At 39.0% G+C, this 26,089-nt stretch overlaps 1 protein-coding gene across 1 annotated transcript in view; it reads left to right on the top strand.

The window, feature by feature from the left end:
- Positions 1-26,089, top strand: part of ACSBG1 (acyl-CoA synthetase bubblegum family member 1) — a gene marked incomplete at both ends in the record, with an annotated part of 109,697 nt that overhangs the window by 72,794 nt on the left and 10,814 nt on the right. The window contains one exon of the mRNA XM_082005082.1: positions 19,132-19,243. Within this exon, the coding sequence (XP_081861208.1) occupies positions 19,132-19,243 (112 nt within the window). The remainder of the gene's footprint in view (positions 1-19,131; positions 19,244-26,089) is intronic.

The raw sequence follows: 26,089 nt of genomic DNA, 5'->3' as shown, positions 1-26,089 counted from the left end.
AGCTGGCACAAGAGCCGGAGCGCGCAAATGCAACTGAAAATGAGGGGAGGAGAGCAAGACATAGCATTTCGGTACCAGTAAGTTGTTAGATTTGCTTAGTCTAACTTTAGTGTGTAAGACACTGGTACCAGCATCAGCTTAAGTCAACATAAACGCAGGCTGCAGTCAAAGGAGTCGAAGACACATTCTCTTGATTGATAATCTGGGTGTAGATAATTTACATATTATCAGGAAATAGTAGAATTTGAGTTTAAGGTGAAGAAGAAACAAACACAGAATAATGAAAATGGATCCAGGAAAAAAATTAAGTTAGAATGCAGCAGAGGCAAGCATGCAAGAGAAAAATAGAAATCATGGATCATTGTTGGTGAATGATAGCTGTTTATCACCAGGATACAGTCTTAAGTCTTTGTTCAAGTTGGTTAATTTTGAGAAGTGCTTAACACAACTAAGAGGATTCACTCATGGGCTCAGGGCAAGAACATGTTAAAGAATGTTGGGTAATATAGACATATTTATGTTATCACTGACTCAAAACATCATCTAAAGTACTTATAGGACAGCTGACAAATTTTTGGAGTTGTTACTGATTTTGTTGGTAGGTATGTGTCGGGGCTTTGAAAACATGCCCCACTTTTATTAAGGTGAATGTAGAAATTAGACCAGCATGTATAACTTCAGGACACAACTCTGATGTATGGAAAGATGCGAGAACATGCTGGTAGACAATCAGTTCATAAATGCCTGAACATAATACATGCTTAGAGACAGCCACTATGGATTTGTTAAAAGTAAATCTCTTCCTTTGAGTAGCTGCTCTTGTGGGTAAGAAACATATGCAACATATCTTTATTTTGGTAAAGCCGTTTATATATTCCTGTACATATTAGTCCTTTTCTATCTGTATAATTGTGCTAACCTCTTGACTAAGGTACTGTTGAACATCCTTAGAAAATTTGTAAGAAACATTGAGGTGAAGAGGGTTGCAGACACTATGAAGATCAAGACTAGTTTTTTCAACAGTGCTCAATATATTTGAGAAATTTTTAGATGCAAAATCAGCAACAGGAAATTCAGAGTCATGTACTAAGAACTGAAAAAAATTTGCAAGTGCAGAATGTAATGTAACAGAAAAAATGGGACAGGGCATTAGTTGATCTAAGCAACATGAGCATAATTTTAACAAACAAAACCTACAAACCCACCCCAATGCCCTTGCAAAAAAAGGGAAATACAGTTCTAGGATGCATTAACCTCAGCATCATATGTGAAATGGAAGAATTCCATTCCGGTCAGCATTGTTGGGACCTCGGTACGAATAGACTGTCCAGTTTTGGCCATAACCATTGAAAAAAGATTTGTAGCACTGGAAAACATGCAGTAGAGAGAAACAAGAATAAGAGGAAAAAATGACATATGAAGAAAGGTTGGAAAAACACTTTATTCATAGCAATGATTCGGTTTATGTAGTGTGCCTCTCTTGTGATTGTAAATGGGAACAAACAGTTAAGCTGTGTCTTATAAGGCACTATTTCTCTTACTCAGTTTTGTAAATCTGATTTTCTAGCAGACAAGCTTTTACTCCAGTAATAATGCTTATCTGCTAGCCAGCCCATCTGTTTCTATTTCTCCTTGTAGATTAGTACAATTTGGCAAATACACAAGCGTTCAAACACAGGTGTTCTTGGATGTCTGTCCTAGCCAAAAAGCAAAAAAATCTGTAAATTTAAGTTGTATAGCTTGAGACTGACTTAACCTAGCTAGACAACTGCTGGGGAGTGTGGCACTGAATCACCAAGCTGGGCACCATCTGGACATTCATCAAACCTTTGAACCTTTCTGTAGAAGAAAATCGGTAATTCTGTTGCATTCTCTTCTCTGCCTGTTTCTTGGCCTGTTTTTAATAGGTGAAAAGTGAGGTGCAGAGGAGCCCTTCTAGCCAATCCAGTTATATGCCAGATTTTAAATCTGAAACCTGCCTGAGAGTTAACTTGGGGAGATAAGCAGTGGTTTCCTCCGAGTGTCTGGAAACCCTTCCTTATAAGGGAGCAAATGCAGCAAACTGCTTGAGATGCATCTGCCTGTGGAGCAAGTCGCTATGCAGATGGAGGGAGGGGTTAGAACGCACCTCCTGTTTTTTCTAACACATTCCCTCTTTCAAAAAGTTTGGGGTTCATATGCAGAAAGGGGAAATTCCCGTACCGGTAGCTTTGGGGGGGAAAAAGTGTCTGCCAAGAGAATGAAGTTTGGGGGAATTCTATACCCTTGGGAATCTTTCTGAATTTTGTGCAAGAAACTACGTACAGGAAGAATGTAGATCCTGAAGCTGCTATTGATCTTCTTGTTAATTATGTTTCTATTCTTGTTAACAATCATAGAACCATTTAGGTTAGAAAAGACCCTCTATGAAAGGGGGTAAAAGAAAAGGCTTCCAGACAATTCCTGCATCTCCCATACCATAAAGCTTTACTTAATTATATTTTAGTCAGGTTGCACCTGTTTTGCTAGGCTCAGGTTAAGGACAAAATCATTCTCAGTGTTGATCTATATAGAATCTGGAGTGCTGGTGTACTGTGTCCAGTTCTGGGCTGCCCAGTACAGGGGAGAGACGGAGCTACTGGAGAGAGTCTGGCAAAAGGCCACTGCGATGGTTAAGAAATCTCCTAGATGAATCTAGAAGGTCTCTCATGTGAGGAAAAGCTGAGAGCGCGTTGGACCTGGAGGGTGCAAAGAAGACGGAGCCCAGTCACAGGACAAGGGGCAGTGGGTACAAAATGAAACGCAGGAGGTTATGTCTGAACATAAAGAAGCACTTTTTTCTGTGAGGGTGACGGAGCGCTGGAACAGGCTGCCCAGCAAGGTTGTGGAGTCTCCATCCTTGGAGATACTCAGAAGCCGTCTGGGCATGGTCCTGGGCAACCAGGACATAGGTGCCCTAGATGATCTGTGCAGGTCCCTTGCAACCTCAACCATTCGGTGATTCAAAGAATCACCAGTGGAAAAGAGGCTCGTGAGCAGGTTTTTCAGTGGTGCTTCAAGGAAGGAGAAATACTATAAACTGCTTTTATCTATACTTACTATGCATCATGTAGTTCTGTGAACAGTAGAGTTACATGTACTGAAAGGCAAAGCCTTCTAAGTATGACTAGATCTTTCAGAATAAATTTGTGGTTTTGGCAGATAATTTATAATAATTTCTCATGCAGAAGTTCTTTTCAATTTTACTGCAGATGGCTTAGGAGGATATTTATTTAGTATTGTCTTGAATTAATTTGTACTGCTTCATTTTGCATTGCAGAGATGAAAGAACACTTATTAACAAAAAGCTGACAGAAGGCTCCTCTATCCACCTTTTCTCTTCCTCTTATGCTGTCTTTTTATAAATCTGATTTCTGTGTCCAGTTATTGTATTTTCTTGATATAATAAAAATAACTTCAACTGGAAAGCGTAGAAGGGACAAGGCATATCAGTTGCAGAACTGTAACAAAATTCCTTCACCTTTCAACTATTCCGGCTTGTGTTTCTCACTATTCTTTGTTCTTTATCCTTTTGTCGAAGTGTGGCAATTTAGTGAGTTGTGGTTCCAGTTTCTAGCTGACATTCCTGGCTGGCACCTTCAGATGTGGCACCAAGTTTCCTATCCATTTTCATTTCAGCTACATGTAGTAGACCCCTTTGTCTAATAGACTGTTTTAAACTGTTGCAGTCCTTGGCGGCAGTAATTCACTGAGGAATTGCTGCAGCACACAGATTTATGCCTTAGTTACCAGGTGCAACATTTAACTGTCGTTGCAAAAGCAGTTTGTGAATGCATGGCATAAGTCTGAGACCCTGAAAGTACTTTCCTTATCCTTATCAGTTGCAGGCAGCCCTGAAAGGCCTCTCCTTGCTCAGTTTCTCAGCCCCAGTTTAAAGAACCTCCTTCTCTTTGAGCTGCGGCACCTTTTTCTCTGTGTGTGGCAGACCTATGGATATAGGTCTGTCTGGACCTGTTCCCTAGCTCTGCGATCACACATTTGTCCATCTGCAGTAATAGTACTGTAGGACAAGAGGGTATGTGCCCCTCAACAGTTTGCACTGGGAGGGTGCTACAGCCTCTGTAGCATCAGTTGTAAATCAGTTCCCATCAGTGTCTTTGCATCAGCACAATGCATTTTTTCCCCGCAGTCAGTGCAATCCCATCTTGAATGCTGCTGCTTTTTTTGCTTCCAGCCATCTATGTCTCCAGGGGCTCAGAAGGGCTGATTGCTCACATCTTTCATTTCCAGGGCTAAGGATAGACTTGTCAGTGCTCCTGATGGTTTCTGGAGTGGTGAATTCTTCTCTGCATATTACAAGAAGTCCTTCTCCAGCTGTTCTGTTCAACTATGGCATCTGGACAAGAGCCTATAGCTTTGGTTGTGTTGAATAACTAAAACTGCATCTGAACAGCAACAGAGCGCTTCTCCGGACCTGCTGCTGCTGACATAGTTTATTCCATTCTGTACAGTCTGTCTCTGGTCAGGTCATGCCATGACTCCTGTGAACTCCTTGTGGGACTGTCCATCAGCACTCACTGCTTTGCTTCATTGTTCCAGTTAAGCCATTTTGCTATTTATTTTCTGTGAATATGCAGAGCAGTCTAGAATTTACTCTTTAAGGTGATCTTGATTGTAATGTTAAAGTCTTTGAATGCATTCCTGTTACTTAGGAATAAATAGGATATATATTGCTGAATAAAAATGTTTTCCCTTTACAACATAAATCAAGTGACTAGTACTATAAAGGCTAGACCAAAGTTGGTGAGATGTTTATTTGGTTCTAAAGGCCACTTTAAAACCTCTACTTATTTCTAATCAGTGAGCCATTACAAGCTTTTATCTTTCGTTTTCAGCAATCTTTTAGTGCAGAGTTCTTATTACAAAGGCAGCCCAGCCAGCTATAATGTGTTGTCACTACATTTAATGGTGGTGACTTATGTATATTAAGCCAAGGAAGAGCTTATCTGTGTTTTGACACACTCACTGGTGACATTGGGTACAGTCTGACTTTCTCTCAGAGCTCAATAGCAAATTAGAACAATCGCTGCAGGGTGTAAGTTTGGAAATCTCTTCTTTCAGGTCTACACAGGTATAGCTGGAGGCTCTGCTATAGTTTGGAGACATCCCAGTCAAGCCGTGTCCAGCAAATACCCACAAAGCATCACCCTAGCTGACTCCATGATGTCACAGCCTTGAGAAGTGGGGACAGACTCTGACCTACCTTTTTTACCATGTAAAATACTAGTGGTAGAATGAAAGTTAGCATAAACAAAAAGTAGGCTGTGGAGGCAGTACTGTGTTGTTTGGTTGTTTTTTTTTCTGAACACAGCTTTTTTGGCTTTCACTGTGTGATGAGCAGCTGAGTTGATTTAAAATCTTCTGCTGCCTACAGGGGTAAGTTTTATTTTGCCCTTATTTAAATTGATTAATTCAATAGAAAAAGTATACCCCCATTTACTTGCACAGGCAGTACTGCTGTTGCAACTGCATCAGTTACCTCAAGGAGCTGACTGAAAGCTTGTGTATTTTCAAACACATCAGTTCCCTGAACCTCATTGCAGTTTCTTAAGTGTTAGTGCATATGCAAGAGACGTGAGTGGCTGGCTGGGCTTGAAATTTCTGCAAGGGCATGTAACCAAGGTGGTAGGGAATTAAAATAAAATAGGGTTAGAAAGTAGGTTTGTGAATTTGTAGCAAGTTGTAACTATAAGAACATTACGCACCAGCAATGCTGCTCGAGAACCCACCTAACCCTTCCCATCTTGATTTAATTATCAAGGAGTTAAGTGTAACATTGTGATCATGGTATTATGTTTTGTTCTAATAACAAGTAGTCAGAAAGAAGGAACACCTTGGTCAGTTCGGTGGTCCGGTGGGTAGGTAATTATTCATTCTATAGTCCTGTCTTAAAACAAAGGACTGTGGGGTGAATGATTGCATATTGGGCCGACAGCCCGTGAAAGCCTATTGAGTGTTCCCAAGCCTAAGTGAACTTTGTAGGAAAGGTAATTCCCGCAGGGGGAGATCGCAACCACCGACTCAGAGACCACCCACTCAAGAAACCCTCCGACTCAAAAGATTAAGGAAGTAAAATCCCAAGAAATCATAGTGAGCATGCGTGGACATTTACATGGTAGGCGAGGAATACTTAACCAATCATTGTATGGACACTTGATGAATATGTATTAATCTTGCCTATAAATGTTTGATTTTTGAACTAATCGAGCGAACACGATTTAGGAGGAGCTATCCCCCGTGTTCCCGGTGCCGTGAATAAAGAATGCCTGCCTTTTAACACTACATTGGTGTTACAAGGTTTATTCCCAATTTCAGTGACAGTTTTGGCGACCCAGATGGGACACTGCTTGTGAATCTCAATGGATCCGCGGGATCACGGGCCCTCCAGCCGGCACTGAGGGATTCTCGGGGAGAACCTCTGATCCCTGGACCGAAGAATTCTGAGCAAGTCCCCTGGAAAGGTAGTAAGGCATTCTTTAAAGGATTGAAGTAACGTGGGTTCGAGTCCCACTAGCTCGCTTGTAAGGCACGGTGAAATCTACGCAGAGTAGGGCTGAAAGGTACCTCTGGAAAGGTACGAGACCCTCACAAGGAATGCCTGCCTATAAGATGCGGTGAAAGCCTCGCAAGGTTGGGCTAGGGGCCCAGGTAAGGAGGTTGAGGGATTTCTAGCAGGGGGCTAGAAGATCCAGAGGGACCCTCGAGGAGAGTAGGGGTCCCTCCGACTAGTGCCTGTGATAGTGCACAATCACACCCACTAGTCTTGGGAAAATGGGAACATTTCCGAGTAAAAGATCTATCCCACAAAAAACACCTTTGGGATGTATTTTGAGGCATTGGAAAAATCTGGGAGGTGATCCTCTGACTTGGAAGCAATTAATTGAATATTGCAATCATTGGTGGCCAATGTATGTCCAAGGTTGGACAGTGGGGAGAAATGGCCAGAAAAATGGGACTTTGCAATATAACACCATTTTGCAATGAATGTTGTTTTGTAAAAAGGAGGGTAAATGGGAAGAAATGGCTTATGTTGATTTATTCTTTACACTACAAAATCATCCAGAATGGCAGAGACAGTGTGGAATACATCTGTATGATCCCATGGTAAAGATTGTGAAAAAGGGAAAATGTGATGAGAGCTCGAAACAGTGGCGGTGAAAGTTCCTTTTTCAATTACTGATTTGAGATCATGGAAAGAGACTGCAGGTACCTATCGGGAGGATCCCGAAAGGGTGGCTAAGGTAAAATGCTTGAAATTGCTTGGGCTGTATATAACAATAGAGAAAAAGAAAAATAGGTGAGGCAAGCCCGAAGGGGTGGAAAGCTACTAGCAGTTTTGGCAGGGAATAACAGGATAGGCAGAGGGAGAGGACGAGGAATGAATATCAGAGAGAAAAGGAAAATAAGCCCTGATTAGCAGAAGATCAATGTGCTGTTTGCAAGGAGTGTGGGCACTGGAAAAGAGAATTCCTAAGGCAGGAGAATTAGATCCGGTTCTCCAGGCAATTAAATTAGTGACTCTGGATGAAGAACTATGAAGAGGACTGGGGCAATCAACCCTAGCTGAACGTCTGGTTACATTGAAGCTAGGGAATGAAGAAATAGAGTTTCTGGAGCTACTTACTCAGTATTGAATACATGTAAAGGGAAATTTAGTCACAAATCAGTAGATGTTGTTGGTGCAACAGGGCGGAAGGAAAATTGACCGTTTTTAGAGCCATTAAAGTTTAAATTGGGAAAACAATGGGTAACTCACCAGTTTCTGTATATGCCTGAATGTCCACTGTCTTTGTTGGGACGAGATCAATTGAGTAAATTAGATGCACAAATAACTTTCAAAGATGGAGAAATCAAATTGTTAATACCAGAATCAAAAGCCCATAGAGGCAAGAGCGTTTATGTTACAGGATTCCTACAGGGAAGAACAGATTCCAGAAGAAGTGGAAAATGCAGTTATTCCTTTGGTCTGGGCGAGTGGAATTCTGGGACGATCTAAATTGACAGAGCTGGTAAAGGTGATTTTAAAACCTGGAACCAAACCGGTAAGACAAAAACAATATCCTATTAAGTGGGAGGCTCGAAAAGGATTAAAGGTGTTGATTACAAAATTTTTAGAATATGGACTATTGGTAGAGTGTGAATCAGAATATAACACTCCCATATTACTAGTAAGGAAATCCGGAGGCAAAGAATACCGATTGGTTCAGGATTTAAGAGTTATAAATCAGATAGTCCAAGATATACACCCAGTAGTGTCTAATCCATATATTTTACTGACTTCCTTAAAAGAGGAACATAAATGGTTTACTGTACTAGATTTAAAGGATGCCTTCTTCTGCATACCTCTAGATATAGGCAGCCAAAACATATTTGCTTTTGAGTGGGAAAGTCTGGCCACAGGACGAAAGACCCAATTGACATGGACTGTACTTCCACAAGGATTCAAAAATAGCCCTACGATATTTGGGAATCAATTGGCCAAGGAATTAGAGATATGGAAGAGACAGGACCAAAAGGGAAGTGTTCTGCTATCAGTTTACTAAATTTTCTAGGCCAAGGAGGATATAGAGTCTCCAGAAATAAGGCCCAAATAGGAAAAGAAACAGTAATTTATTTGGGATTTGAAATATCCCAAGGACAGAGACAATTGGGAAATGAAAGAAAAGAAGCTATCTGTCAAATTCCTGAACCAAGTAGCCCAAAAGAATTGAGAACTTTTCTGGGAATGATTGGGTGGTGCTGACTTTGAATTTTGGATTATGGATTGTATGTAAAGCCACTGTATGAGGCTTTAAAGGAATCCAAGGATTGGTATCTGACTTGGACACCTCAATGTCAGAAATCATTCAAAGAACTGAAAAAGGCATTAATGATGGCACCTGCTCTGGGATTACCTGATGTGACCAAACCTTTTGAGTTGTTTGCACATGAAAGGCAACATCTGGCTCTTGGAGTGCTGACGCAATGGCTGGGATCCTGGAAACAACCAGTGAGGTACTTCTCTAAACAACTTGACAACATGAGTAAAGGATGGCCAGGATGTTTACGTGCTGTAGCGGCAACAGTATTGCTGATCCAAGAAGCTCGAAAATTGACCATGGGCCAAAAGATGGTGGTGTACGTACTGCATATGGTAATAACTGTTCTAGAGCAAAAGGTGGGGTCACTGGCTATTCCCCAGCAGAATGCTGAAGTATCAGGTTGTCCTATTGGAACAAGATGATGTGGCATTGAAAACCACACCGATTGTTAATCCAGCAATATTTTTGTCAACAGAAAATTCAACAGGAAATTTAGAACATGATTGTTTGTTAACTATTGAACAAGTTTATTCCAGTAGACCACACCTGAGAGATAAACCTCTGGAAAAGCCTGATCTGGAGTTATACACAGATGGAAGTAGTTTTGTACGAGAAGGAAAACGAATGGCTGGATATGCTGTCATCACCACCTCTGAGGTATTGGAATCAAGGACACTACCTGTAAGTACCTCAACACAGAAAGCAGAATTGGTGGCATTGAGGCGGGCTCTACAAATAGCAGAAGGAAAAAGGGTAAATATTTGGACTGATTCTAAATATGCATTTGGTGTGATCCATGCTCATGGAGCCCTCTGGCAAGAAAGGGGACTGCTGTCAGCCCAAGGAACATCAATAAAGTATAAAGAAGAAATTCTCCAACTCCTGGAAGATGTGCAGAGACCGAAAGAAGTGGGGTAATGCATTGTAAAGCTCATCAATTTGGTCAGACGGCTGTAAATATAGGTAATCGATTGGCAGACAAAGCTGCAAAAGAGGCCGCAGAACGAAGTATCCTTGCACTAGTACCAGTAAAACAAAAAAAACAGGTGATAGTAACCCTGCAAATTATGACAGAACTCACAAAGGAAAAACATGAACAAACACATTGGGGAGTAGATGCTATGGTTTCAAGTTTAAAAACATCTGTAGTATGTGTAGGAATGACAGGAATAGTTAAATCAATAATAGCTAGATGTCCAATCTGCCTTAAAAATAACCCCATGAACCAAAAGAGGCCACCTCTAGGAATGATAAAACAAGGAAATTCTTCAGGAGATTATTCGCAAATTGATTTTTCTGAGTTACCCAGACAAAATGGATACAGGTATTTATTAGTACTAATTGATACATTTTCTGGATGGCCGGAGGCCTTCCCTTACCGCACCAACAAAGCTAGAGAGGTAGTTAAAGTGTTGTTGAAGGAAATAATACCAAGATTTGGAGTGCCATTGGGAATGTCTTCTGATAGGGGACCACACTTTGTGGCAGATGTAGTTCAACAGATCAGTAAAATTTTGGGTATAAAATGGGACTTATATACCCCTTGGAGGCCACAATTGAGTGGAAAAATTGAGAGATTGAATCAAATGTTGAAAAGACAAATAAGTAAAATTTGTCAGGAAACATCTTTGAAGCAGCCACAGGCTTTACCACTAGGTCTCTTGAGAATCAGGATCCAACCAAGATCGAGAGACGGTATAAGTCCATATGAAGTCCTGTATGGTAAACTGTACCAGACTCCTTTAATCGCAGGGGACATGAAGGTAGCTGTATCTAATTTCTTTAGGAAAAGTTCTTGGAGCACTTCGGAGATATATTGTGCTGACTAGGTCACTTGCCTTGGATACACCTGTACATCAGTATCAGCCAGGTGATCTTTAAACTTGGAACTCTGAACCACTGCAGGAAAAGTGGAAGGGACCATTCTAGGTACTGTTAACAACTTATACTGCAATCAAGGTTGGAGGAGCGGAACCGGGGATACACGACACCTGAGTGAAGAAAGCCCCGGCATGGAAGGTCATCAATAGGGATTCAGAGACTGTAAAGTTGACTTTAAAACATGTTTAAGGAATTATCATTGGAAAATATGGGAAAATAGGTTTTGATTTGGAAACTGATGATGTTGGGAGTATTGTTTGGGATGATAATAGATCAATTGGAAGGGAGAGTGAAGCAGAGCAGCTAATATACATTCCAAGGAGAACTCCAGAAGAAAATTTAATGGTAGGATTGATAAAAGAATTTGCAAATTTACAAAATGTAACCCAAATAACCGCATGTCTTCCAATTCCAAGAGCAGTAGGTGAATCAATTCCGTGGGGAATCTTAACAACAAATTTGAGCGCAGTAAGCACAAGGGATGAACAATTATGCAAAGAAATAAGTAGAGGCCTCCCTGTACATGATCCCGAGGAAGCTGGACGTGTAGTCCATAATTGTGAAAATCAAACTAAGTGAGAGGCAGAGGTTGCATGGAATTCAGTGTGGTCTATGGCTATTTTATCTCAATTTCAATATATGGCTAATACTTCATGGTGTTTTGCCTGGGATGGAACAGTCTTTACAGTTTTCCCATCAGTTAATGATAGGGGAACCACATCCAGGGAAAAGGAGGATATAGTACCCTGGTGGAATTGTAAAAAGGTATATAATTGCAGTACAGTTGATAGAGCAGTCCAAGAAGTTCCTCTCTTAGCAGCTGCATTGAAATATGGGTGTTGGTGCAGAGGACTCAAGAATGATTTAAATTTGACTAGTGTATATAAAATTAGAAGGGGATCAATATTTAGTTGTAGAAGGTCTACAGTTCAGAGCCCAGGACATTTAGTTTGGGCAATGAGTGATGGAACTTGGACCACCCATTTACCAATGGACGGGAAAGTAAAACAAATTACTTTAGGAATGCCAACATTATGTCCAATCTGAAAGAAAGCTCCCTTTAGGGGAGATTCTGAAAATTTAAAGTTAATATGGACAAAAAGATCACAAATTGATGATGATGATTGGAATGAACGCTCGACAGGAGTGAAACTTGGATGAGCCTTAGAATCCTTATTGACTCCCTTGGCAACTTACAGGAATAGGGATTGGTTATATAAGTTGACAAGTCAAGTGGGAAGATTAGCCAAAATAACAAGGAAAGGATTTAAACAACTAAATTTACAGTTACAAGCCACTTCGAAGATGACCCTACAAAATAGGATGGCTCTAGATATGCTCTTACTAAAAGAACATGGAGTTTGTGGTTACCTGAGGGATAGGATAGATTATTGTTGCATACATATCCCAAATGTTACCCAGGATGTTGAATATGATTTGGACTTACTGAGAAAAATAGAAAAAGATACTTAGGAAATGCAACAAGACATGCAAGAAAATTGGTTTGATAAAATTTTCAGTGGATTGGGATGAAACTTGAGTTCTTGGATGAAGTCCTTAATTGGTACTGTGTTATTATTATTAATAATATCTTTGGGAATATTATTCATTTATCATTGTTTGAAAAAGGAATTTACAAAAAGAGCTACCATTGATAGCAGAATTACACTTGCATTGACTACAAAACACCAAAATTTAAATGGACTAACTAATAATGCTCCTACCATCATACAATAAAGTGATTGAATGTTAATAAGGAAATTAATTTGTAATGGAAGTATTGAAAAGACATTATTTCAAAACTTCCAAAGGGGGGAAATGTAACCAAGGTGGTAGGGAATTAAAATAAAATAGGGTTAGAAAGTAGGTTTGTGAATTTGTAGCGAGTTGTAACTATAAGAACATTATGCACCAGCAATGCTGCTCGAGAACCCACCTAACCCTTCCCATCTTGATTTAATTATCAAGGAGTGATATATATATCATTGTGATCATGATATTATGTAACAAGTAGTCAGAAAGAAGGAACACCTTGGTCAGTTCGGTGGTCCGGTGGGTAGGTAATTATTCATTCTATAGTCCTGTCTTAAAACAAAGGACTGTGGGGTGAATGATTGCATATTGGGCCGACAGCCCGTGAAAGCCTATTGAGTGTTCCCAAGCCTAAGTGAACTTTGTAGGAAAGGTAATTCCCGCAGGGGGAGATCGCAACCACCGACTCAGAGACCACCCACTCAAGAAACCCTCCGACTCGAAAGATTAAGGAAGTAAAATCCCAAGAAATCATAGTGAGCATGCGTGGACATTTACATGGTAGGCGAGGAATACTTAACCAATCATTGTATGGACACTTGATGAATATGTATTAATCTTGCCTATAAATGTTTGATTTTTGAACTAATCGAGCGAACACGATTTAGGAGGAGCTATCCCCCGTGTTCCCGGTGCCGTGAATAAAGAATGCCTGCCTTTTAACACTACATTGGTGTTACGAGGTTTATTCCCGATTTCGGTGACAGGCAGATCAGCAGTTTGGGTTTAGACTGAATTAAACTCATACAGAATCACAGCCTTAATCCTTGGATATAGTACATTAATCTTAAACGTATACCAAACTCTGTGGGGACAGGGCATCATCAGTAAATTAAATTAGTCCTTAAACTTGTCACTACATTCCCTCCCACTCTTGTCCACGGGAGGGAAAGACACTAGTAAACACTGCTAGCTTTTCTTCTCCTTCTTCCAATCAGAGTAAAGAAGGCATCCTGGCAACAAAGACGGCACATCCAGGAATGGGAAAGTGCTTCTGCATGCGTCCAGAAGAAATTTTGAAACAAATACCACTGCAGGATCTATAGTCACTGCTGTGAAGGCAGTGAGGCTGGTTGCAGGTCCTGGGCTTTTGAATATACATAATGGTCTGTATATGGTAATGACAGCCTTTGTTTAGACAGCACTGCAAAACCTACATTGCTCCCCTGACAAGACATGAGTGTTTCTGTGACTAGGACGGACAGCTAAAGCAGCTTTAGGTTATTTTCAGATACGCTTCTTGTTGAGGGGCATGCTGAGTAAGAGGACGAAAAGCCTTTCCTCTCTAGGTCACAGCTGCTCCTATGTGTTCAAGTCATCTGAAGTGCCTTCTGCTTCTGTAAGAACAGGAGAAATATTAGAGCCTTTACCACAGAGGTTTGTTTATTTTCTATTCATGGTTAGTAATTAATGTTATTGAGAGATGTGTCAGAACAGTCAGTAATCTGTTCAGTGCCAATAGGTGCAGCATTTGGGAGATGATTACTGAGTCTGACTCACAGTATTGGTCATAGTACTTGGTCCAAGTGTGGCAGTGGTATGCCAAATTGATGTAGTGATGTGTTGTGTAAAAGCAGGAGGATTATGGGTGTAAATAACCCTTATGTCTACTGATCTTTATGTTGTGTTACAGAATAATTGATCAGAAATGCATCCAGTTTCCTTGCCAAAAAGTAAATACTCATCCAGTGTACCATAGATTACTCAAGTAAACAGTGTTGCTGAAACTCATGGAAAAGGAACTGTGTTTCACTGTGATGTGTGGCTTTCTCAGAATCCTGTAAGAGGCTGAGGCAGCTCTGTTGCTTTTCTACCTGTTTTCTACAAAGTCTGATCATTTGAGAGACTGGAAATCCAGTGCTTAGTTTGTCATAAAACAGTGCATGGTGTCCCTGAAGAACTTCCCAGCATGAAGAAATTACAGTGGGAAAAGGTGGTGGTGTTTTTTGTTTTATTAAAAAGGATAATGGAGCTTGTGTAAAATACTGTATGTTGGTTTGGAACCTAAGCTAGAGAAATCTTATGGCCTTTTTCATTGATAAGGCTATCACAAATAGAGTTGTAGGATCCTCGCAGATAAAAGCGTGTGAAAGACTATTTTATTGCTGTAATTTCATTTGCAGGAGTTGGCTCACGGCCACTTCCTACAGACTCGTTTGGATGCTCTAGTGTGAAATCCACTCAGGTGGAAAGCTCTTGTACCTACAGATCGTTGGGCAATTTGGTGAATTAATGGAAGAGTTAGTGGGAGGAGAACAGGATATCAGAGCTGCCCTCAAATCTGCTGTTAATTACTTGCACATTTCTGTGTTCATCATCTGCCTTCCAGCTAATTCTAACCCTGAGCCTGAGGCAGGGTGCTGGAAGGCTGTCTAGTTGCTAGAGCCTGGCAACTCCTTTCTGTTCATCTTCAGAGATAGAAGAAAGACTTAATTTCAAATGGACAGACTGGGAACATACTATCTCAACAGTTTTCTGTAAAAATAAATGTTGTCTGCATTGTGGATGTTTCTGAATAAAAAACAGGTCTAGAAACTGCACATATTAGCATGTATAGGTAGGGACATATACATGTTACAGTAAAGATGTTTGGCAGGGAGTGTTGTTTTCTTGCTTTGGTTGTTTTTCCCCACCTCTCATCCCTGGGCATACATTTCCCTTTTTAATTCTAAAAATTGAGTTCTGTCAGCAAATGTGGTGTCCAACTCAATGCTTCTGGCTATAACTCCTTGCAGAAAGGAAAGAGGAATTAGTTTTATTATAGTCAGTGGCAGCAAACCAAAGGAATGTGTTTTTATTCTGTGTCCTTTGACAATGTTTTCATGTAAAACCTAATCCTTTGAGGGATGCTTTGAATATTTTCTTAGAGATGCTTTCTGAAATTAGTGTATTTACATTGTATGGAGGTGTAAATGTGCTGGGGTAGTATCATCTTTCTTGAAGGAATTCCAAAAACTCCAAGTCTGAAGTAGATGGAAAAGCACAGTAAGAGAGAATGCATCACTCTTGGGTAACTGTACTTGCCATGGTGCCATCAGGTGGACAGACTATATTCTTTAGAGTTAATGCCTTGTCCACAGTAAAATAGGAGTGCTTTTGTTGGCGTTGTACTGGAAGGTACAAATTACTTGATATTTGTGGGACAATAAAGGCGGTTCTAAGATCTAATACAAAGCCTAACTGCTCTGCTAAGTGCTTTGCAATTAACAATGCAATATCTTCCAGTTGAAAAACGAGATCCTTCTTTCAGCTACTGGAGAGTTTGGATTAATTTCCATAAAAGTAGGTTGTGTTCATTTCTGTGGACAAGACGGTGAATTCTGGCAGTGAGAAATGATGGTTTACTTTGCACTGGTATTGCGCGTTGTAAGGAGATTAAACCTTTGTCCTGAGAAAAGGCATATCAGTAAGCAGCTGGTAAGAGCTGTGGCTGTGCCTGCTCCTTGATCTCTCTCTCTCTAAGCCTCCATGATTGAAATAAGATTGTAACTTCACGGCATCTGGGACACAGTGTTGCGACCTCTTATGTGTCCTACAGGGCTATTTCTCATGTTAGAATAATATTGCTTGCTCTGTAGATATCGTTTCAAAATTTCTCACTTGATTTGGTGAGCATCATAATTTGTATTTCTACCAAAATAGTACTGAGCACCAGATCACTGAGAGTCACAGTGGTAACAATGAAGTGCTTCTTTATGTACCCATAATAAATACTTTTAATTTGTCGTCTTAGCGTTCAGTCTCTATTGTAGCACTGTGTTATTCCTGGTACTAAAGTAACTTTAAATTCACACTGCTGTGGCTGTTTCTTTTGTTACCGTTAGCTGGTGTTTGTTTATTCTTGTGATATGATTGTATTTCAGTAACAGATACTTTCCCACAGCATTCTTAGACTTCTGTCAAATTGACCAGCTCTCTTATTTTCTACAAACAAGAGGTTAGTTCAGAGTTTTTTATTGAAAACTAAGAGGAATTCCATACCTTGCATTTTATATTAATGTAATAAGGTAAGAAATCAGATCCTTTTGTTCCAATCCCATCTATGTTTCCTATAAGATATTACGGAGAACTCCTTTAAGATGCTCAACTCAGTGTGTGTATTCATAATCTTGTTGGAGGAGACAGAGCAAAGACAGAAAAGTCTAATACTAGAGAAAGTAGAGAAGAAAATCTTGGCAGTTAAAATAAGCAGGCATTGCCAGCTACTGTGTTTTGACATGTTGCCCACAACAATCAAGCCATTCCAAGGATGAATGCTTTATTTTCCTGAAGACTAGAACACCATTTCAGTATTCTAGCTTTAAAAAAAACAAAACAACAAAAACCCAAACAAAAACCTTAGATGGATATTTGTTTTGAAAGGTTTGCATTCCTTTAAGTGCTTTTAAGCTGTTTTTCCATTGTATGTAGGAGCATCTTTGTAGCTGCTGTTTACAGCAGGGAAATCAGTTGCTGGAGTGGGAAATGGCTATTGCATCTTGAATTACACAGTATTTATGAAATGTCAGGGTGAGCTGTGGTAAGCAGCTGAAATATGCTTAGATCAGTGGATATTTAATTTCCTGTATGGCACAATGTATTGCTGCACTGTGTAAAGACATTAGTTTCTGAAGATCCAGACAAAACGTGTTTCTATATTCCATTTCATGTGTTCTTTGTGACACATCGTAATCGTGACCAAAAAGGTGCTGAGAAAAGAGATGCCTGTAGATTTATTTTTTTCTCCTAGTTTCTGAAATTCATTACCCACATTAATCTGAAATAGCTCTGTTGCTTGTGGGGCTGACTGAGGAGTTCCTGAAGCTAAAGCTGGAAAGATGAAGGGGTTGGTTGGACATGACTTCCTGTATTACTGGTTTGTTTATGTTCTGCTGTTTAAAACATGTTAATCTCTACTTGTAATTGTTAGTGTACCTAGTGAGCAGGCAGGATTTTTTGTTAAAATGAAAATAAGTTACAAAATAATAAATATAGCTTTTTAATGTAGGTAAGTAGTACATGTGACCGAATGAGAGACCGTAATAATCTGTGTTAGTACATAAGACTTGGCAAAATGATGACTTTCTGCCCTAAGACGTTTATGAATTAGGTGTAAGACAAAATTTTCACATACGATAAAAATTACATTTTATAGTACATGACATTTTCTAAGTTTTCTGTGAACAGCAACTACCTAATCTTCCTTCCTATTCTTTTTACACATGTGGTATTTCACAGAGGACTGGCAGGTCATACACTTGTGCTAAAATGTATTGATCTGTGACTAATCTTTGAGCACTAGGATACAGGTGTTCCCTCTCCATCCTTGTGCTGTTGTTTGATTGAGTCTTGTATTCTAGATACTTGTCTGCTAGAATGAGATATCACTAGAATCAGTAAAATCAGTAGAATTAATCTCTAGAATTGCTTCTAGACAAGGTAATGTCTTACCAGGCAATTTCTGTCTGTAGTTTGTTTGAGAGCTCAGAATTTGAGATCCATGGGTAAGTTTGAATTGGATACCCGTTTTACTTGAAATGTTTCAGTTCCTCGTTTGAGTGAGCATTCCAGTGTGAATAGATGTGTGAAGATGTTTTAAAAATTTGCATCCTGCTTAATTTGATGTTCTCTTTACATGTGGCTGTGTTCTCGTGGCTTTTGGGCTATGCTTTTGCACTCATTTGCTGGAATATTTGGAGACAGCAAGTAAAGGGTGGGATTAACACTTGTTAAGTTAGTTAACAATCGGAAGTAACGTCGTAGAAACATTTGAGCAGCCTTTTCCTAGGTTGTACATGAGACCGAGACAGTTTTTATGATTTACTGTTATTCAGCTTCTAAACCTTTAGAAACATCGACGTGTTTCATGGCCTTTGCCTCTTCCTTTCTCAGCTCCCAGCTATCACATAATACTGTTAGCACAATAAGCAAGCTTTAGAGAGTGAAACTAGGTGCATGAATATTTGACTTGCATCTCTCAGGAAAAAAACTTGTTTATTGCCTTTAAAATATACTGGTTTTAATGCATAAGCTGAGCCAAGAATGAAACAAAACTATGTGAAATGGAATGAAGTGGAAATGGTATGTGTGCTGGTGTCAGCCAGTACTAGAATTGTAAGACTAAATCTGCTGTGTTAGCGAGGCACAGAGCAAAAGGGCTTTTGTAGTGCAGAAGTAAGGTCTCCCAAGGATACTGTCGTCTGTTGCATCATAGTTGCATATTGTTTGGCTTTTAAATTCCTTGAGCTGTTAAACAATTTTTTCTTGCGTAGAGCAGATCAGCCACTAACCTGCACTGAGAGATGATCCCTGGATTATACTCACAGTGTTAGTACATTGATCCAGGTCTGCTTCTGTGCATGTACCTATACTGTGCTTAAACGTTACACACAGGTGGTGTGAAACACTACTTAGTTACGCACCTCAACTTACGCATTAGTAGTAGTTATGCTGAATACTGCATCAAAGCCCTCTTTTTTTCAAAAAGATGGGAATTTGGTGGTCTCAGACTTGTGCACTAAAAATAATAGAGCTGCAAGACAAATTTGTCTGATTACTGTATGAATGGAAATGGTTATTTAAAATTGGTTATTGGCTGGTTTTTTCTGCTTGTTTACAGGTTGCACAGCCGATACCGTGAAATGGCACCAAACGTTGTGCCCATGGACTATACAAAGGACCCAGATGTTAAACTACCTATGCAGCTTATAATAAACATGCCTGAGCTAAAGGTATCACTTCTGACTGCTTACAAACTGTATTTTGTTATGTAGCTTATCTGCCAGAGGTTTTGCCAAGTGTGTTTGATATCCTGAAGCAATGTGGCATGCTGAGGTTTTCCCCTTCCTGTTAGTGTTCAAGGGTAACATCAGTCCCTGAAACTGGAAAATATTTAGGTGGATGTCTTCCTTGCAGAGATAGTTGGGATAGATGGTAAAGGAAATGAGTAGGAAATAAAATTAAATTTAACAGTCTTTCCACTTTGTATGTATCAATCCCTTAGAAGCCAGGGGGATCTCTGTGTAAAGAGCGGGTTAGAAATCAGAAGTTCTTATCTCAGTGTGTTGATAGGAAATTTGCCATAGATGTGCAGAGCATTGCTGATCAAAAGTAAAGATTTTCTCTTTTGTTTTTTAACTCAGCTGCGAGAATGTTTCACTCTAAAGAATGTTTGTTAAAAAGTGTTTGACTAGTATTTTATATAAACGGAAACATTAGAGATTAAATGCAAATGAGTGTTTAATTCAGTAGAAGACTTTTGAAAAATTTTCATCCTTTGGTTATGACTGTGGTTTACCAGATACCCATGTATAGAAACTGAGAATTAATTTAGGATTCTTTTTCGCACCAAGCATGGGTTCTTCAGAAAAATTCTAGTGTATGTTTATACTCTTTCTAATGATGAGCTGGCCCTGTAATAAAGTAGGTGAAGAAGATGTAGCTAGCTGTAATTCCAAAATTACACATAAAAAAAAAAGAAATTTTAAAATGTTATGAATTAAAAAATACAAGGAAAAGTTTAGAGATCATTAGTTCTACCATAAAAGCCATAAATGCCACTGTCATTAACATAGCACGTCTACATTGAGCTATAAAACATGTTAATAGTTAAGGATTTTGGTAGGGCTGTTTTGCTAATGACCTTAACAATATTGCATAGTATAGAAATAAAATTAGTGTATACCTCACTATTGCGTAAACAGTTACAGAATTGAAACCTGTAATGTGCTATGAGTTGTTCCTAGAACTCACAAAATGATTCTTTCATCAGTTGGTTGAAAGCTATTCAGCCTTTTAAATCCTGAAGCTGCATAACCCAACCCTAATGAGGAAACTAACCTAGAGCTGGATTCTGTCAGCTGTGTGCATGTTCCAAGTATGTGTCCGTGACTGCCGTGGGTGTAAGTGTAATTCCTTCCTCTGCAGCTTGCAAAGTTGAGCTTCCTAGCTCACCCCAAATAAAATGAATGGCATTTAAATCATGCAGGTACTGTAGTTTAAAAAAAATTCTTCTCATCTTTTTCCATTGTGTTACACATGGTGAACTAGCAACAGGATATGAAAGTAGTGTAATTCAAGTTCTGTTTTTTGAACTTTCAGTATCAGCAGCATTCAAGAAAACATTATTTTTCAACAGTATCATGTGTTTAAATGTATTGAAATGTCTATGAAAGAGCCTAAATTATGTGCCTGTATACTTAATGATAAAAAAAAGTGCATCTACAGAAGTATTCACGGAACTTTAAAATAGGGGGTATAAAGATCTTGCTGAAAAGTCCTTTTCAGTTCATTCAACTGCATAAATTATTACATGTTAACCTTTCAGGTATCTTCTAAAAAAGACACATGAAATATTTATAACAAATGTTTGTATAGTTTTTTCTTATTATACAAATAAGGAAATTAGGCAACAGGCAAAATTAACAATACTTTGCAAAAATGCCTTGTATGTTACTTACTTCAAATTGAGTCCAATTTGGAGATAGCAACAAAAATTTAAAATTCTATTATCTAAAATTAGATTTAAGACATAATTAGGCATCAAAATCAGTAGCCTGCAAGAAGTTGCTAGCACAAGCAGACCTAATTAGTCCCTTAGGCTGTATTCTGAAGTCTAGTGTTAAGTTATGCAGTGGCACTAAAATTTGGGAATTTGAACTCTTGCTCGAAGTCTCTCCTACCTATGAGATTATGGGATCAGATGAATAATACCAACAGGTGAATAGAGAACAATATGCGCTCCTTTTCACAAGGACAAGGAAGTGTTGTATAGAATTCCAGACAGACAGCTGACATAATATGTGAATATATCGGGGAACTCATTGTCACAAAACATTTTGGCAGAGATGGCATTCATCGTGAAAAATTATTTAAGTGCTTCTATAGAGCAGAATTCCACAGATTGCTCTTAAGTTTTATAATCTGGATGTAATATCTAACTCAAAGTCCCTGAAATGCTCATTGCCCTTATCTCAGATAATACCATGGGAAAGATCACTGTGTATATCTCCCTCTTTAAATTCTTGCCTTATCCACTACTAGGGCCAGTTAGTTAGGCTGGTGGGCTGGATGGACTGATAATTATGACAGTTCCCATATTATACTCCCCCCCTCCCGCCCCCGCCCCAAGCAATCCCTAGATCTGTTGGATATATTCTTAATGCCCCAGTGAGATGTCTGAGATGATTTAATTAAAGGACCCGCTCTTAGCAGTTACATGGAACCAGTCATTTGAAGTTTAGCAGCTAGTACAAAAGGAAGAAGATTCTTCATTTTGAAATGGGAATATTTTATATGACTTACTGAGTGCTGTCATGTTGGATGGACAGCTGTATAAAGAAATGCAAATTAGTGTTGTATGGAATATAATAGGACAAAAATTACTAATGGCCTTACCTATGTGAATATAAAAGAAATTAACCAGGTGTTTTAGTAGCTGGCAGGACGAAATAGCATGAGCTTCACAAAGTCTAAATATGTGGGAGCATCTTGAAGTATTCTGATTGTTTTCATCGATCTGCTATGTTTGCTTATGCATAAATATTGAACTCTTATCTTTGTGATAAAATGTATCATCCTTAAGGGTTTTTGATTTATTCATCCATCACTGCAAGTAGTTTTACGTCTCTCTAACACGACTGCAATTCATTCATTACTAGTGTTTTAGGTGCTTGTACTGGCACTTCTGGTATGGACAATCAGTATTCCGTAAGTTTTATGTTGTTGTCTCTAGGATCTTGGTAGCATAATACTAAATTCTATTTCTCACTTACGTGACTCTGAAGAGTTTAACTGCCAGATGGCTGATAGTTGCTTTGTGAAAAACCAAGGCTAAGTTCAGAAAAGAAAGTGAGAAACGATAAGCATGCACATTCTTTTTGGCTTCAGTGATACAGGATCAAGGAACAGCTTATTCCGTGAAAACCTTAGAGATGGAAGACTACTATATTTACAAGACAGCCTGGTACTTAAGCTGAGATATAAACCAGAAATTTTATACTGGACAATGATTAGATTTTGAGATACAGGAGCACATCTCGCTACCTTAGCAAACTGAGGTGGTAATGATAATAGACTTCCTAATAGACTTCTGTAAGTAAAGTGGATCACAATCTATCTTCTTGCAACCACATCAAGTCTTTCTGACCCTGCTTCAGAATATGTCTCCAGGGTAATGGAACTTGATGTTATTAAGATAGCAGGACAAAATTCAGTGTCAGATTTTAGAATAACTCTCTCCCAAGTCTCTTGAGACTGTGGTAGAACCTTAGAAATATTGCTGTCAAACTACTCATTTTATTTCAGGAATTCTATCAGTTCATAGAGAAAGTGCTTTCAGTAGCTAGTCAGCTTGTTTCCAGTAAAGTATCAGTTAGAGGAGACTAGATCTTCCTCCATAACTCTTTCAAAAACATTGACACTAAAAGATATTAAAATGCCACTTAGGGTCTCAGTTATAAACTGGGGTCAATCCTGGTCATGGAGCATTTTGCAATTTCCCGTGCAGATGGCAGGGAGGGGGAGAGACTCTTTCCCCTAGAGTTCATTTTCCAGGCAATCTAGGTAGTATCTCCAGCTCATATACTAAGAAAAAAATATCTTTAACCTTTGCAGCTTGACCAGACTGCTAAAGAAATCGTTATGGTGTTTTCTTTCTTCAGTAAATTTTCATCAAGGTGAACACAAAGCCAACATTTAAATCTTAAAATAGACATAAATGAACTAAATGTCTATTGAATTCTAATAAAATTAGTGATAATTTCAATGCACCTGGCTTTTTTCATATACACATTACATTTCTAGTTACTGGCAACGTTGAGCTCAATACCACTGCAGATTCTGACAAATGGATAGAATCAATAATGCACTTTTCTAAATTAGATTCTGCTACTATAAAGAAAGATCTTTACCTCACGCATTAATGTTTTGAGCCAGGACTTCTGTGTTTCAAAGAAAAAAAAATGCTGATCGTCACTTACTTTAATTGGTAATGAATTATTCACTAACTCATGATTCTTAAAAGATGAAAGTCAGGACAAGAAATAAATAAATAAAGAAGGGGCAGATACTTTAAGTTGATTAGTTCTACCATTACGCTGAAGTTGAGAGCTAGTTTACTGCATCTGTTTCATTGCAGTCTCAGTTCTCTAATTTTGACAATCTTGGTTACACAGGCAGCAGTCTAATAAATTAAATTTAGGCCATATGGGCACCTGTGAGACTGCAGCGATTAATATTGCAAAATTGTGACAATGATACGGGCTGTTCAGTATGAGACCATGCAGAAAGCAAAAGTGATTTTATTTCAGAACAAAACTGATTTCACTCACATGATCCCTGTTCACTGCCACAGAGCTAGATGTGGGAATGTCACCTGATCGCAGAGATCATGTATGATCTGTAGAAGTGGGTGGGTGGCCATCTTCTTTGTGACACATACGTCCCTAATTGTCAAACTCTTCAAACTGGTGTGTGGCCTGTTTCTGGTTATTGTAGTGTAGAACAAGCCTTCTGTCAGGAGTTGGTCGTAAAAGGACTTCCTGGAGGGGAACCATTTTTGTTTCATTCACTTTACAGTCTGTTGCTTTTTTTTTTTGGCTCGCACAGTAACTTCATTGATCCTCGCAGGCCTTGTCGTTAGCTGCAGTGGTGAGTAAGGTAGTTCATAAATCCACACGCTACTGAAACAGAATGACCAGCAGGCACAGGAATCGGCCAGGAGAAAGAAAGGACACACAGGGAACAGTCAATTGATCACACATTTCAGAACCAATGTTAGCACCCTATTTTTGGCAAGTTTAAACATGAATGTGTGCGAACTGCTTCAAAATAAAATTAAAACACTTCACGTAATTTTAAGAGGGTGGTATTTTATCAATGAGTCCTCAGTTTCAAAGCTTTCCATGTAACGGGCAATGACACCTGAGGGAGCAGGTTGATATTCTTCCCAAGCCCCCACCCCTGCTCTTGCCAGTCTTTTCCTGCAACTCATCCCAATTTCCTTGTCTCTGCATCCTGTTAGTCGTTTCTAGTTATGATGGGGAGTTTTACCCCTTTCAGACCACTCTTCTTGCTTCTCTGAAGCCCTTTTTAACTGTGTGTCTCAACCAGCTGTATGTCCTTCAAGTGCAATAAGTGAGGGCCATTTTCTTTCCATTAAATTCTGAATCTCTATGTGCTTGATGATCTTTACCAGTATTGTCTGCAGTTTCCTGCTGTACTTAGTGAATCAGTTTTTGTTAAAATGCCTTATATTCCCATGATACACTATTATGTTCTGTAATATTTAAGCAATTCTATATGCAACCATAATCTTTGGTTAGTTGGCTGTTGTGACGATAGCACAGCCGTCAATAAAGAGGTAAGCTCATTGCTGAACTGTCTTACATTTCTGCTTACTCACAGAATGACGTGATCTTTTTTTAAGATGTAAAAGTGTCAATTTAGCTGTATCTTAGCCTTGGTTTGTGCAGGGTTTTCTTGATCAGTACCCTGTAGACATTGCAGAGAAGCTTGACATGAATATAATCATCTACACATGGGGGAAAAAAAAAAAAGATTTTTAAGGAAGAAGAAAAGTAAAAAAAAAAACCCAAACAAACAACACAAACCCAAAACCAAACCAACAAACACCAACAAAGAAATGTGCTTTAATTTGTTCCAGGGGCAGTTTGTTGTTGCACTTATTATGCTTCCCTTCCAAAGCACCAGTCTCTCCTGTGCAGGTCTGGTAATGAACAACTTTGCCATTTTTATATTCAAGTTTCTCTGATAAGAGTTAATTTCAATTTTTTTTAGTAATAACTCCTGAAATTTGAGAAAGGTTTGCTTCTGATCAGTTCTGAACAAGTCCTGATTAAAGCATCCAGAGGGATGCTGGCTTTTAGTAGTCTGCAAAGCAGACTGCTTTGTGCATTTAAATATCTTCCCTAATGTCAGTGGGGACTTATGTCCAAATACAAAAGAGAAAATGATCATCATGTTTCTGTGGATATAAAACTGAGAAGCATTTTGTAATGACTGTCCAGCATCTCCAGCTCCGTTATCTTGACCTATCTTACAGCTTTACTTGCCAACCTCTTTTTTCCAAAATGCAGTCAGCTTGTGAAAATAGGATACGGTGCTTTACATTAATTTGTCAAGCTGCAAAACGGGTAGGGCAACACAGTGCTTTTCTACAGCCTGTGATGGAAACTAGAGGACGAGGGAAAATAACGAGGGACTTGCTAAGATTTAGCTGCAATCTCAGGAATAAACCCTGTAATAGTATCTTAGGAAACTAATGGTTATGTTTTATTGTATGGTGTTCTAGATCTGTATGTTGGAATAGATGCCACATGGCAGAAAAAAGTATAGAAACACAATTATCAGAGTAGAAAAAGTGATCATTAAAAAGATGGATGGCACATTTAGGAGGATTATCTCAAGCCACTACAGCAGCATCAATCTGCAAAACAGCAGAGTTTTAGCTGTAACAATTCTTTATTGTTTCTCTCTCCTCTCTCATTTTTATTGTGAGGGGACAGAAAAAGTCCTCTCTTACTTAACAAGACAAGTGTAAGTTTCTAGTTTTAAAA

The sequence above is a fragment of the Phaethon aethereus genome, assembly GCF_964289735.1.
Source record: "Phaethon aethereus genome assembly, chromosome: 12".
In the NCBI taxonomy this organism is placed as follows: Eukaryota; Metazoa; Chordata; class Aves; order Phaethontiformes; family Phaethontidae; genus Phaethon; species Phaethon aethereus.
The sequence above is the reverse complement of the archived record's forward strand: the minus strand, read 5'-3'. Positions and strand labels throughout refer to the sequence as shown.